Source organism: Rousettus aegyptiacus, unplaced genomic scaffold (genome assembly GCF_014176215.1).
Source record: "Rousettus aegyptiacus isolate mRouAeg1 unplaced genomic scaffold, mRouAeg1.p scaffold_m13_p_1, whole genome shotgun sequence".
Lineage (NCBI taxonomy): Eukaryota > Metazoa > Chordata > Mammalia > Chiroptera > Pteropodidae > Rousettus > Rousettus aegyptiacus.
In genome coordinates, this window is record NW_023416284.1 from 25,027,942 (window position 1) to 25,041,518 (window position 13,577).

At 39.5% G+C, this 13,577-nt stretch overlaps 1 protein-coding gene across 14 annotated transcripts in view; it reads left to right on the plus strand.

Moving 5' to 3' along the window:
- MACF1 (microtubule actin crosslinking factor 1) overlaps nucleotides 1-13,577 on the plus strand; it is a 293,808-nt gene that overhangs the window by 88,686 nt on the left and 191,545 nt on the right. The window contains exon 1 of one of the 14 annotated variants that reach the window (XM_036232135.1): nucleotides 459-943. The exons of 12 other annotated variants lie outside the window; for them this stretch is intronic. In XM_036232135.1, the coding sequence (XP_036088028.1) occupies nucleotides 835-943 (109 nt within the window). In that variant the 5' untranslated portion in view covers nucleotides 459-834. Of the gene's footprint in view, nucleotides 1-458; nucleotides 944-8,444; nucleotides 9,047-13,577 lie in introns of those variants that run through there. One more of the 14 variants, XM_036232140.1, reaches the window with a different exon arrangement.

The following is a 13,577-nucleotide window of genomic DNA, read 5'->3' on the forward strand; positions in this document are numbered from 1 at the left end:
GCCGCTGCTGCAATATCCATATCAAGTTTTCATTTGTAAGGAGGCCTTAGTTTTATGGAAGACATTGTTTTTTGCTGTCATTGAGTGTTCTAATATTCCCATGGGTTCTAGTAGAAATTGGGTGGATTTTTGTTCTCTTTGCTCATCCTCATTACATTTTGATGTCAGATCTGTTTCATGGATCTTGTTCTGTATGTGGTCCTCTCTGCAGTGATGTTCAGGTCTCTTGCCTCCCCCTGGGCTACAGGTGTGGAAGGGTTGTCCTCCAGCTGTGTTGGAACACTTGTGGACACTTGCACATCCTTGTGCACTTTGCCTCCTCCCAGAAAGTGGTTCCCTAGTGCTTCCGTGACCTTTTTCTTTTGGCTTCATCCTGAAGTCTGGCATTCCATCCAGGCTGGGAATGGAAAGTTGAGTGTGACGTCCTCTGACACCCTCCCTTCTTGTAGAGGGGTCTGAGGTTTGTTTGTTTAAGCCGAACAGAGGATGCCAGAGATAGAGTTTGAGTCAGCTCAACACTAGCTTAGGCTCTCATTTTCACTCTCCTTGTTCCTCCTTCCCTTTCCCCTCCCCCTCTGGCAGTTGTTTCCTGGGCTTTGTCTGAGACACACTGAACAGTTTTAGTCCCTGTCTACTACTGGTTGCTGAAAAACAGTCAGAGGCGAGATGGAGGAGAAGCCGCCAGGAAGTTTCTAACAACACTGAGCTGCCGGCCTCTGCCTCTGTGCAGATAGTGGAGGACAGCAGTAACCTCCGGAGAAAGGCATTTAGGAGGCCCTCACCAAGCTCTAGGCTTGTGGCTAACTCAGCGAAGGAGAAAGGACGGGCCTGGCAATGCCTTTCTTAGACTCAACTTATTTGCCATCAACCATCTTTATTTTGACTCACGTTCTTGGAATTGCTGGTGTTTTGTACTGGAAGAGATATGCCAGAGGCAGAGCAGGTAACTGTTACTGAGTTATTCTTTAAATCTACTGTGGGGCTTTTGAGGGTGGAGTAGGAGACAGAGATCTTCCCAGTTGCTTTCCTTAAAGGGCCAGTACTTCCTTTTAACTGGAGTGCTGTCAGACTTGAATGTATGTGTGGACCTACTAAGAAAACTGGGCTGCCCTGGGACCAGTTTGGGATCCAGTCTCTTTCCTGGTCTATGAGGCAATCTGGCTGGGGGTGGGAGGTGCTGATTTGGTGAGGTGATGTCTGGGCTGGAAGTTGAGGGAAGTGGCAACTCGACTGACTTCTGTCTTTCCTTAGAGAATCAACCCCTTCCTTTCCTTACTTTCTCACTCTCGAAGTGGTTTTTGGATCTTTGTTTTTAATCAAAAGCATATAATAACTCTGTCACCCCCTTCCAGGTATAGATGGAAAACTTATGGGATTAGAGAAGTTTTTGGAGTTGGTGTGTTTTGGGGTGAGAAAAAGCAGAGGAGGAAAGGTCAGTGAGAGAAAAGGATAGAGTGGTGTCCTTGCTGAGGTGCATCTTGGAACACTGGGGTGCCTGTGTTCTTTTTGATATGATTGAAACTGTTTTTTTCCCCTCAGGCACCTCTACAGTTTATGTGTATCCAAGTCATTCTGTTCAATGTAAGGAAGTTAAGTGTGTTTTCCCCAGGGAATTGGGTACTGTATTTAAAAAATTTAAAAAAAAAATTTAAATGTTAACAGACCCTGCGTTCATCTCCCATTGCTGCTATTCTTTATATTCTTTTAACTTTCGAACACCCAGTGCTGGGATCAGCTCCATGTTTGGCTGATTCTGAACCTTCATAGTTGAGGATTAATGAAGCCTAACTTTTCTTGGAGTATGTTGGATCTCAGTGCCTTCAGTATTGTCATTGTGATCTGCTTACTACCTTCAGACTAAGTATTGCTCTACATGTTACTTGGTGTCTTTTAAGCTAAGATGGAGATTTGATGACATTACTTAGCTTTCTATTAAAAGTTCATGAATGCTTGACAGAATTAGAATTAGGTTAGTCATTCCCAGTGTCCTTTCCAGTAAGTCCTAGAAAAGCTTTTGACTAAATATTCAGACCCCAGTGTGTGTCTGTGTCAGCAAAAACAGAAGGACATTTAGAAATATGTTTGCTTGTATGGTGGTGTGTTTTAAAAGGTACCCCAAAGTGGCTCTCCTGAAATGCAAGCCTGTATTCGAGCTTAGAAAGAACAGAGTAGGCAGCTATGAGGTTTTTGGCCCTGTATACTATTTCATACATCATGAGAAAAAGAAATATCATTTAGACGGAAGCTGCTGCTTTCCTTTCCCTGTGTTATAGTAATGACATTTCTAAACTACCAATCATTAATATTGATTAATATTTTAAAAGTTTATCTTCAGTATGGAATTTTCTGTGGAACTTAAGAGTCACAGTCCTATCTTTAAATACTTCTTTTTTATATTTTAGAAGTATTAATTTCATAAACAGCCATTAAATATATTGCAATAAGAAGAAAAATACTTTGTAAAAGCCTTTTTATTTCTATGAAACAACTTTGATCCTGGTACCTTATACTGGGAATGTACTTACTATCTTCAGTTTATCCATAAAATTAGAGTAGTGGTATTTCGATTGGAGGCTATGGACACCAAAGCTACCACAGAAGTACTTAAGAGATTCTGTACCCATTTATTATAAATCCAATTTTAAGATGTTTATTTTAAAATATATTTTAAAATAATTACACTAATGCAGAATCTACCAGTTAGGCATCACCAGAATAAAGTTTATCATACCGCTTATAAATGTATACTTGATTAAAAAGATGAAGATTGTTTGTTCTGTTCTTGTCTTTTTTTAATTGGCTGTGTGTACACTATTGCAGAACATAGGTCCTGTGCCTACTAAGCTCTGGGCAAAGCTCTGTTGTATGGGCTTGGATACTCCTGTAATAATGAGTAGGCAACACATTACTGAGTGATACCACTGTAATATTGGCTCGATGTGTGTACTAAAAGTTATTGTGCTTATTGCCCTACTTTTCTAGTCATATTTACATATCATAAAGAATGTACATAGCTTTTAGATATTGAAAGTATTTAATTTCGAAACATATTTCTGCTGTTCTTTCAGGTTCTTGCTATTCTTTCAGGTTCTTATATTAATTTATTTGAATAAAATCCTGAGATTACCAAGCAAATTGTAAAACTTATTGTTTCTATTTGTGTAAATCAGGTTTTTTAAGATTTGTTTGAAAAAGTGTTATCTCAGAGTTGAAACCCCTATGTGGATAATTCCTGAGGTTCCTTTCAGCACTGCAATTCTAACATACTGTGTTCTAGTAAATCCTCACTGTATAGATTTCTGATTTCTTCCATCCTTAAAATTGATAACATCTTCTATTTTGCTCTTAGGGGTGGAAGGGACCTTACATATTAATCAGCCCAACCTCTCAGTCCTCTTGTCAGAAGTAATTCTTCCTTTGCTTAAAGGTTTATGGTGGTTGAACATACAAACTGTGGGCTCTTCATTTTGTTGATAACTGGGGAATTCTTTTTTAAGCTGAAATTTGCATCTTTGTAACTTATATACATTAGTGCAAATTCAGCCCGGCTAAGATCAAGCCTTCTAGCTGTCAGGCTTGCTTGTATTTGCAGGCTGTTTTCTCTCCAGCCTATAGACTTTCTTTTTCCTTACTATATATGATTTTCTAACTCCTTATCTTTCTAGTATTCCCTTTGGATGTTTTTGCTTTGAAAATGCGATGGCTTCTCTGTGTGTGTGTGTGTGTGTGTGTGCGCGCGTGTGTGTGTGTGCGCGCGCGCACGTGCATGTAGATGAAGAGACTGCAGCAGAAGGAATCACTGATCACTCTCCCTTAGCTAACTTCAGCTATTTTTTTCTAGATGTTATGGTTCCTTCCATTGGTAAGATCTGGTTATATAAGTACATGGCTTTTACAACAGTGTTCCCAAGTCACCATCTCTTCAGCAGATGTCAGAAAGATACAGAAGACACAGACAGTTTGTACTGAAGCCTTATAATACTTATAAGAGTTTAGTGGTCAATTAGTATTTAGAATTTTAAATAGTTTGCAAAACATCCTGTCCATACACTCATTTATATATATTATCTCATTATTCCTAGAACTTCCTACTATTTTAGTGTGTGTCTTCATTTTTTTCCCCTCTAGGACTGTTGAAATAATCACTTTCCCCCATTCATTCTCAGCCCACCCACATACCCACCCCTAAACTGTCTTCTAACTGTAGCCAGAGTGATCTTTCTAAAATACAGAGCTGTGTCACTCTTTTGCTTAAAATCCATCAATGCTTCTCCTTTGCTTTTAGAAGAAATTTCACACTCTGCAGCATGACGTGAAAGGGTTTTTATGATCTGCCCCCTGCCTATTTCTCTAGTTTCGTTTCCTGTCTCTTGGCCTCACAAGCACTTAGTATTCTAGCATCATTTAAAAACTTGTAGATCTCTACCTGAAATGCCTGTACCCTCTTTTTAACTGGACTACTTGATACTTGTCCTTCAAGGTAAGTAGTTAGAATCAGGAAAGCCTTCCTTAACTGAAATAAGATGTACTCTTCTGTGCTCCAGTAGCACACTGTTAGTACTTCTTATACAAACCTATATTGTCATTTCTCTTAGCTTGTTTCTCTCCTCACTAATTAGATTCTATTTGACTATAAGATCTTTAAGAACAAGGACTCTTATTCATCTTAGTTTCTCAAGTGTCAGACAAAATAGGTGTCATGAAATGTTACCTGAACTAATAAAAAGGGAATTTAGATAGCATTAGATGTAAACAATTTAATTATGTCCTGTTCATTTGTGTATTTATAGAGCATGGCATAGCTTGATGTGTGGCCTGAGGTGGGTGCTCATTATAGAGTAATTGAATGATATAGAGTTGCCCTTTGTTTTAGTTTATTAATATCTCACGTTGTGGTAGTATAAACAAGAAAAAAACTTTATAGTTAGTTGAGAACAACATTTGCATTTTTGTATATTCGCAAAAGGACAAAATTTTTCTTCTCTAGGGTCTTGTTTTCTTCATCTGTAAAACGGAAGGATTGGACAACCCAATCTCTTAAGGTTTCTTCCATTTCCAACATCCCTCTAGGAGGACCAACTATAATCCCTGGATCTGGACCATCGCCATTTTTTTTTTAAAGCAACTTCATCACACTGTTGAATCATATTAAACTCAAGATCAGTTATAAAATAGCCAAACCCTGTACACAAATTGTTATCTCTCTTCCAGAGATAACAATTTGGTTTCCTTGAACTAAAGCATAAGACTTATAGGTATCCTAGTTAAACTTTTTCCTGTGAGATTTGATGCAGCTTTTTGAGATTGCTTTGAACTTTGATTTCTCTATTTATGACATTAACTGTGCATCTTCCATTTGTATTATCTAAAAATTTGTTAAGCATGTAATAAGCACTCAATATTTAAATAAGTGGTCATGTGTTGAATGTATCTTTGCTCAAATAACTAAAGCATTAGGTGTTTTAATTAAGGTGAAGTCTTTGTTCTTTTCTTTCTTTAGGTATTTTTTTCTAGATTTGTGCAATATGGTAGAAAGACCACTGAACCTGGAATCAGAATATCTGGGTTTTGACTCCTGACTTCCGCTCACTGCTATGTGATGTTAAACTTAATTCCCATGGACTTCAAATTTCCAATCTGTATGAGAAGAAAAAAGACTGAGATCTCTAATTTTCTGTGATTCTGGAAGTGTGAGCATCTGGCCCATACTTGAATGCAGTATGGAGTTGTGGTTGAGAACAGGTTGAGAGTCTAGGGTCAGACTGCCCGTGTATTCATCCTAGCTCTTGCCCTTACTGACAGGATGACATTAATATATCTGGGCCTCTGTTTTCTCATCTGTAAAATGGGGTTAATAAATACTGTATGGTTGATTTGAGTTAGCTCTTAGGATACATTTTGCATATGGTAAAGACTATATAGTTTTTCCACTATCATAATTTTTGCACAAAAGATATTGACAATATTTTCTTGTGGGATGCTGGGACAAAATATAAGTGTTTGTCTTTACAATTGGGAATTAAGAAATGAGAAAGAAGTTGCTGTACACATAAAACTAATATAATGAATGTAAAAAAATTTTTTAAGTGAAAAATGAAATGTGGTAGAAGCCAATGTGGGAACATATAAAAAGTTAGTGTTATATTATGAATCATTATCTTACATATTAGAATGAAAGAAAGACTTCTGCATCAGCTTTAATATCCTTAATTGTAGGTAATTTTGGCATTTTAGAAAATAAAAATATAACTTCAATTTTCTGTGTTATTGTAAGAAAGCCAGTAGCTGTAAATCCTCAGATAACTTCTGGTCATGTGTAGAAATCTTGGCCTGAACCTCTTCCCTCCCCTCAACATTTTAAAGATCTGCAGGTAGCAGCCAGACTCAGCTTTTCCTACCTCTAACATCCTTGGACATCTAATGAACTATGAAATGACTAGTGGTTGGGCAAAAACAAAGGTGAATGGCCTGGATAATTATTATACAGGTTGGTCTCCTCTGGATAATTAATTGCTGACTGACTTAAAGTCATCTCTCTACTGTCAGCTTCTCTTTTGAGGCTCAGGACCTCCTAGGAACCTGAAAGGAAAGCCTGTCTCCTGGCAGCTAGACTGACCTTATCCCCAGCACTCTTCCATACTTTACTCAGTCTGCAGTGCCTTCAGGAGCAAGGTTCTGCTTGAATGCCAGCAGACTGAGAAGACAGTCAGTCTTTGGTTCACCTTCTTCAACCCTTACCCAGTAATGATTATTTTGATTTTTGGAGACTGTAAAATTATTTAGTATTCTAGAAATAGCCTCACATGTTTGTTTGGAACATGCCCTAAATCTCCAGTTGGCCATAGTCAAGTGTTTTTATTTCTTAACCTCCCTAAGAATATTCTACCTCCTTACGCATAACAACTCCTCTACCCCAGTTTAGTTATTCTGGTTTAGGGCCGTCTCAAAAACAGCAGAGTATAACAGGAGGCATAGCTTTGGAGCTGGATGGAGCTTATAATCTTGGTCAAGTTATTTAACCTTTTTAAGTCTTAGTATTTTCATCTCTAAAATAGAAATGGTAATACCTTCCTTAGAGAATTGTTGGGATTAAATAAAATGATATTTAAAGTGTTTATTTAGCACATTACCTGTGAAATAGCAGTTATAGTAGATGCTCACTTAACTTAGGTTATTGAGTGCCTTCTAAGTGTGTTAGGGACTGGGATATAAAGACAAAAGATAGACTCTACATTTGAGGAATTAAATTTAATAAAGGAAAAGGTTACTAAATATGAATCAGGAAATGTTTATTTCTTCCTATTCTCTCTTCCCTATTCCTTATGCATTTCTTATCCTAGGACAAGGTAAAATCTAAGAGGACCCTTCCTCTCCAGGGTTGACTAAGAAGAGTTTATTAAGAGGAACAAACTGAGTAGAGTTGTCACAGGTTATCGGGGTGACTGGGAGCTTAGTCAAGGAGGGATAAAGTCAGCTGGGAGTCCCGTTATTAGTAAGTGGTAACAGGATTATTAGCAGTTTGTAGGTGGGAGGGATGCCCAGTAGGGAGTGAAGGAAGCTGTCAGGGCCCTGAGGCATGTCACAGGGCGTTTTTTATCAGAAAGGCCTGCTAGGCAAACTCTGGTTTACTTTTTTTTCACTTACAGTCTTTTGGGATTATCTCTGGAAACTTGCTTTCCTGGGTGCTGTCCCTCCCTCCTTGCCTTCAGGAACAGGATTGGAAGTAGCATTAGCCTGAAGAAGTCATTCTATTTAGGGACCTGGAGCAGAGGGCCAGTGATTAGGCCCTTATCTTCAGCGGAGCCTTTCTGAGTGGTATGGGGCCAGGATCAGGGTGTCTGTCTCCCTGACATTGGGAGAGGCTTTTCTGTCCCCTGGTTGGGTCAGAATTACGAAGAAGCAATAGATGGGCTAGGCCATCTGAATGAAAAAGCCATTCATTGTGTTTTGTCAGCATTCCAGTGTCTGGTACAATTAGCCAAGGCTCAGAAAACAAGTTGGACAACAAGCAGCAGCCTTCCACTGATGGATAAAGGGATTTCTGGCACAGCTGAGTTAAGTGTGCTGATTGCAAATACAAAGTTGGAGGGCGTGGGAAGAGGAAGGGGACTTTGGGATGACATTCCTGGCTGGATGAGGGGAAAGAATGGAGCGACAAGCAAACAGTATTTTTGAAGCTGATGAAATCTGCGGTGCTAACCTACCTGAGAGGCTGGCTGGGACTGAGCTACTCTATAAAGTAGGTGGAATCATTGGGGAGAGAATGACTCTTCCCTTTGGGCGGCTGTAAGTGAAATGTGGGGAAATGAAGCTCTCTTTGGAATCTGGAAATCTGTTGGCAGCGGACAGTGTATGGGTTCACTCTACTATAGTGTCTCCCATTGTGGGATCCTCTCAGTTGGTTAACACTTTATATGTACTTCTACCTGAGAAGAGGCAAGCCTGAGAAGCGGGTTGTTGGGCAATGGATGCACTGTTCCTGACTTGGCAGTAAGCCATTTTACCTTACCAGCTCTCCTACCACTGTCTTAAGATTCGCCAGGTCACCAGCTTCTGCTCTGCAAACTGAGGGTAACTCAAAGACCAGCTTCTATCTGCTCACTTCCTCACTTAATAACTCAGCTAGACTTTTACATGTGAAGTTGCCACTTCTGCATGCTGCTGTTGGTCTGAAAACACTGAGCTGGTGCTGCTTTTAAATAGGATGCGGCTTGCCTGAATACCTGGACCCAGTTTTTGGAAGTGCCCTAGGGAGGAGCTTCTTCTCTGACCTCAAGAGGGGAAGGAGGTCAGTAGGAAGTGGTAGGTGGAGCCACTTCTCCGTACTTCTGCTGTCTTTCTCTATTCCTCGCACAGCCCTTTGGCTGTCTGTTCATCTCAAGGCCTTTTTTGAAGAGCTGCAGAGGGTACACAGACCACTAGCCGGTGGGCCTTTGAGACACCCTCCTTTTAGGTGAGGTCAGCAGACACAGGGACACCATGTGGCCCAGTTACCAAGATGAACACGAGTTCAACGCCCACCTGGTTTGCCGCATGTGCTGTATGGGTTAGTATGTGAAGTTCTTTTCTTTGCCTGGTCCTGAGAGTCCCAAATAGCCCTTGCTCTCATTGACCCATAGGATTGCATGGGTTTTGAAGCCTTGTGGGCTTTACAACCTTTGGGCTTGTTAAAATGTGCAGTGGAATAGGCTGGGGAGCCCTACTTCCTGGGGAACTTCTTAAGCTTGTAGTGACTGGCAGTTAAGAGCCTATGCTTTGGGTGTGGAACTTTTTTTTATAGAGACTGAATTCATGCTCACGCTTCTGCCTATACCAGGAAACCACTTTTAAGTTTAAGTTGCACAGTTCTGAAAGTGCAGGGTGTATTTTTAGCAGAAGTTGGTTGCTTACGGAGCCTGAGCAAACTGAAAGCGGGGTGGGGTGGGGTGGGGAGAAAGGAGGAGTCATGGCTTAGGTTTCCTCTTTGGAGTGGATTTCTCATTCTCTTACACTCCTGTCAGCTATGAGGAGGAAAGGACTGATGATGGTCTGGGGCTGGGACACTGAGGAGAGTTGGAGACCAGTCTTATTGGCTGTGACGTAGATCTCTCTTGATAAAGGAGAAGAATTCATTTAAATAACGTTTTGTGACTTTGAGCAGGTGACCTAGCCTTTTTGGCCAGAGGCTTCCTCAGCTTTTAACTATAGGGCATACAGACTGGTACTGGAATGACATATTAATTCATCGATTCTGGGTAAAATAAATAGATAAGGAAAATATAATGTGTCTTTCATAAAGCTAAACTTAGCTAAAGAACTGCCCTTTATTCCGAAATTGTCCTTCTTACTATTTTTATGTTTAAAAAAATTATGAAAGAATTATTAAGTGGTAGCTTGTTTTTAGATGTCCTTATTTAGCAAAATAAAAAGTTGACAATGTTAAGTTTTCTGATTTATTTTAGAAAATTTACTGGTTTGTGAAAACTAAGTTTGGGAACTACTGGATTAATAATCTACTAATATCTTTAGATTTTCTACTCTTTCTCTAAAGCAGAACAAAATTATTACCCAAGTAGGTTCTGATCCTGTCTCCTGACTATTAGGCCAGTACTGCCAAATATTTAAGCGCTTTCTGAAAAACAAAGCTGGTACTATAATAGTGCTTGGGGCACAGGGAGGGGCAGCTTTAGTCAGTTATTGCTATGTAGTCTAGCTTTCTATCTTCCCAGCATTGAGATTTTTTCTCTGGGATCTAGAGGAAAGAATCTTCTGCCTGGAGATAAAAGGGCCCTTTTTCTCCCCTGTAATCAGAGAAGTATAAGGAAGTCTAGAATCTTTATTGAAAGTTTCAGGGCAAAAACATATCCCCAGCACATCCTACCTTATTAAGTCCCCTGGCAGTGGGATCTGATAGTTAAGAAAATGGACTTCCGGCATCAATCGTCTGCATGGGGCTGCTGCTCTAACCACTTAGCTGTTATAGGAACTGGAAAAATTGCTTAACTTTTCTTTGCCTTTGTTTCGTCATTTGTTGAAAGGAGATTGAAATAGTTATTAACTCGTAGAGACATTGTGAATAGTATATGAGATTAAAGCACTTAGCCCAGTGTAAGCTCCTCAGGTAATGTTGGTATGGCTGGTTCACAAACTGGTATTTGGAAACCATTGATTTTGCCCAAACTGCTCATTTTACAGTGTGAATCTCAGACCCACAGAGGGGGAGATTAGTGTCCTGTAAGGTAAGAACCATAGACCAGAGGCCAGGAATTTAAGTTGTAGTTTTGATTCTGCCCCTATGTGACATTAAGTTCTTAAATCTCTCTTGACTTCGATTTCTCCATCTTTAACATAACTTTTTGAGGATTCTTAAATCTCTGTATCTCTTCGTATCTGTGAAGTATTTAGTTTTCCTAAATGTGGTACTCCAATAAATATGTAGAAACTATTGAGCTTTTCTCCCTCTTCCCTTCCTTTCCCTTCCCTTCCCTTCCCTTCCCTCCCCTCCCCTCCCCTCTCCTTCCCTCCCCTCCCCTCCCCTCCCCTCCCCTCCCTTATATGCCTCTTTTCTCCCTCTTCCCTCCCCTTATATGCCTTTCTCTCCATCTCTGTGACTTTCTTTTGTCAAAATGCTTTCTTCAGACTTTTTTTTTTAATCTGTCCTGTGTTCTCTGATTCCCAATAGTGCAAAGAATTATCATTAATAAAGTTAAGATTTTCCTAAGAAATAACATGAAATTTTAATTTTGCTTTTAAATTTCTAGGGTTATCACTTCCTCAAGTTCTCAAGTCTGAGACATTTTGAGTCTGCACCACCCTTTGATGATTGAAGCCTTTCGTGAATCCCTGTTATAGTTATAGCTCTCACCTCTCCTCTTCCCTTCATTATATAAGACGATACTGTGTTGCCTTCTAATAATTTCATAGTGACAGTAGAGTTTGGTGGTTAAAAGTCCATGATAGACTGAGATTTGAATCTTAATTCTAATGACTGTTTGACTTTGGGCAAATTATCAAGAAGCCTTTCTGAGCACCAATTTGAACTATAAAACAAGGATAAATAATGCATACTTGATAGAATAATGAAGATTAAATCAAATACAAAATAAGGCAGGCTTTGCATAGTACATGCTAACACAGAGTAAATGCAATAAATATCTAGGTCAGTCTTATCTCCCAAAGTTGATGTATATACTAACGAGGATAGGAATCATTTATAATGCTGGTGTCATTATGCATTATTGGTGAGACATTATAGTTGCTTGATCACCATTTCAGCCCATTTTCGAGTTTACATTAAGTTGTGCAAAATCTCCTGGGTCCAGATGTGGCAAGAATTTAGGAAAGCTAATTGTAGAGGGGGCATCCAAATGGAAATTCTTGCTCCCTGCTGAAAAGCCATCTTCTAATTATTATTTGAGAATATTTCTTAGTCCGACTTTGAAAATACCCTCTTAAAGTGTCCTTACAGATGTAACCTTGGCACATGGTGGCCTCTCAGTATATATTTGTTAAATGAATGAGTATTCTTGAGTGACTACTATTGTCCTAAATGTTACATATATAAGGAAATATAAAACATGATTCTTGACTCCAAAGCCCTAAGAGTTCAGATAGAGAAGTAGACAAATGGGATTTACGTGTAGAGATAGCTAACAGTAGTATTTATATGCTGGGTGCCAAGTAAATTGAATAAACATGCATCTACAAGCATCCAAAGGTAGCTGGCACAGCCAGAAGTGTGTAAAAGAAGTGAGACTTCAGGAGGACCTGGTAAGGAGGCTCTAAATTAGATAAACTAAGAAGAGGAGAGTAGATGGTGGATATTCTAATAGGGGGGAAAGGGTGAACAAAGGCAAGAATGTGAAAGTCCAGTTTGGAAACAATGAGATCAGATCGGATGTAGTTGAGTCACACAGGGGAGAGTGTAAAGATAAAGTTGGAAGAGTAGGTTGTGAATTTTTTCAGGTCAGAGGCCATGTCTTTATCTCTTCCAACCACTTAACCCTTAGTGAATAAAAACTGGAATTGAATTTCATAGGGTTGTAACTGTCTATGGAAACTGAGGAATTGGACTTGATCCTCTGGTCTTCTGGGAGCTACTAATGGATTTTGAATAGAGGGGTAATATGGGCAGAGTGGTGATTTGGGAAGGTTTGTCAAAATAGGTTGTTCCATTACCACAATCTCAGCTGTCAACTGTTAGCTTCAGATCTTGTACCCTCAATTCTGACTACTCTTCTGAACTATAGACCTAAAATTCCAACTCTCCGCCAGAAGATCCTGCTAAAACCACGTCATTTTTCTCCTCCTTTACCCAACCTACCTTCATCCAGTCTGTGCCTCCTTTTATTTTCCTTATCTCAGGCAAGGCACTTATTCCTCCCAATTCTGACTAGAAACGTTAGAATTATTCTATCTTGAATTCTCTCTTTCGTGAACACTTCTAGTCTTGTAGTTGAGGGCTATTATCATGTGGATCTGCCTGCCCTCTTTACATTCCTGCTGTCTCTGTGCTAGTTCAAGATCTTAGATTTCTTTCTTGGTTGTCACAGTAGACCCCTAACTGGTTCTTCTACTTTTTCTATCTTTCTACTCTAGTCTGACCTTCAGTCCAATGGAAGATTAATCTTTTCAAAACACCGTTTGGTTCAGAAAATTTCAGTGGTACTTTTTTATCTGCTGAATTAAGTACATAGTCATCCAGCTTTCTGGAGTGATGTGACCTCAGTTGACCTTGCTAGCTTCCTTTCTCATAATGTTGCTGAATGTACACTGTACATAGCTATACCATTCCCTAAAACACATCCTGTATACTTACATATCTTCGAATCACTGCTTGTGCTTTCCCTTCAGTTTGGAATTCCTTAACCCCCTTTTGAGCTGCCAAAATCCTACTTGTCACCCAAGGGTTTAGTTCAAACACCATGCCTTCCATGAACTCTTATACCCCTCTGTCAGAATTAATCAACTCTGTGTTGTATCAGCACGATTTTTTATCCAGCTTGTATCTGTTGTATTATTTGCTTGGTGTTATTGTTAATTATTTCCATGTTGGTCTCTGCCACTAGATTGTAGACCTCGTGAGGTCTGTGAACAGG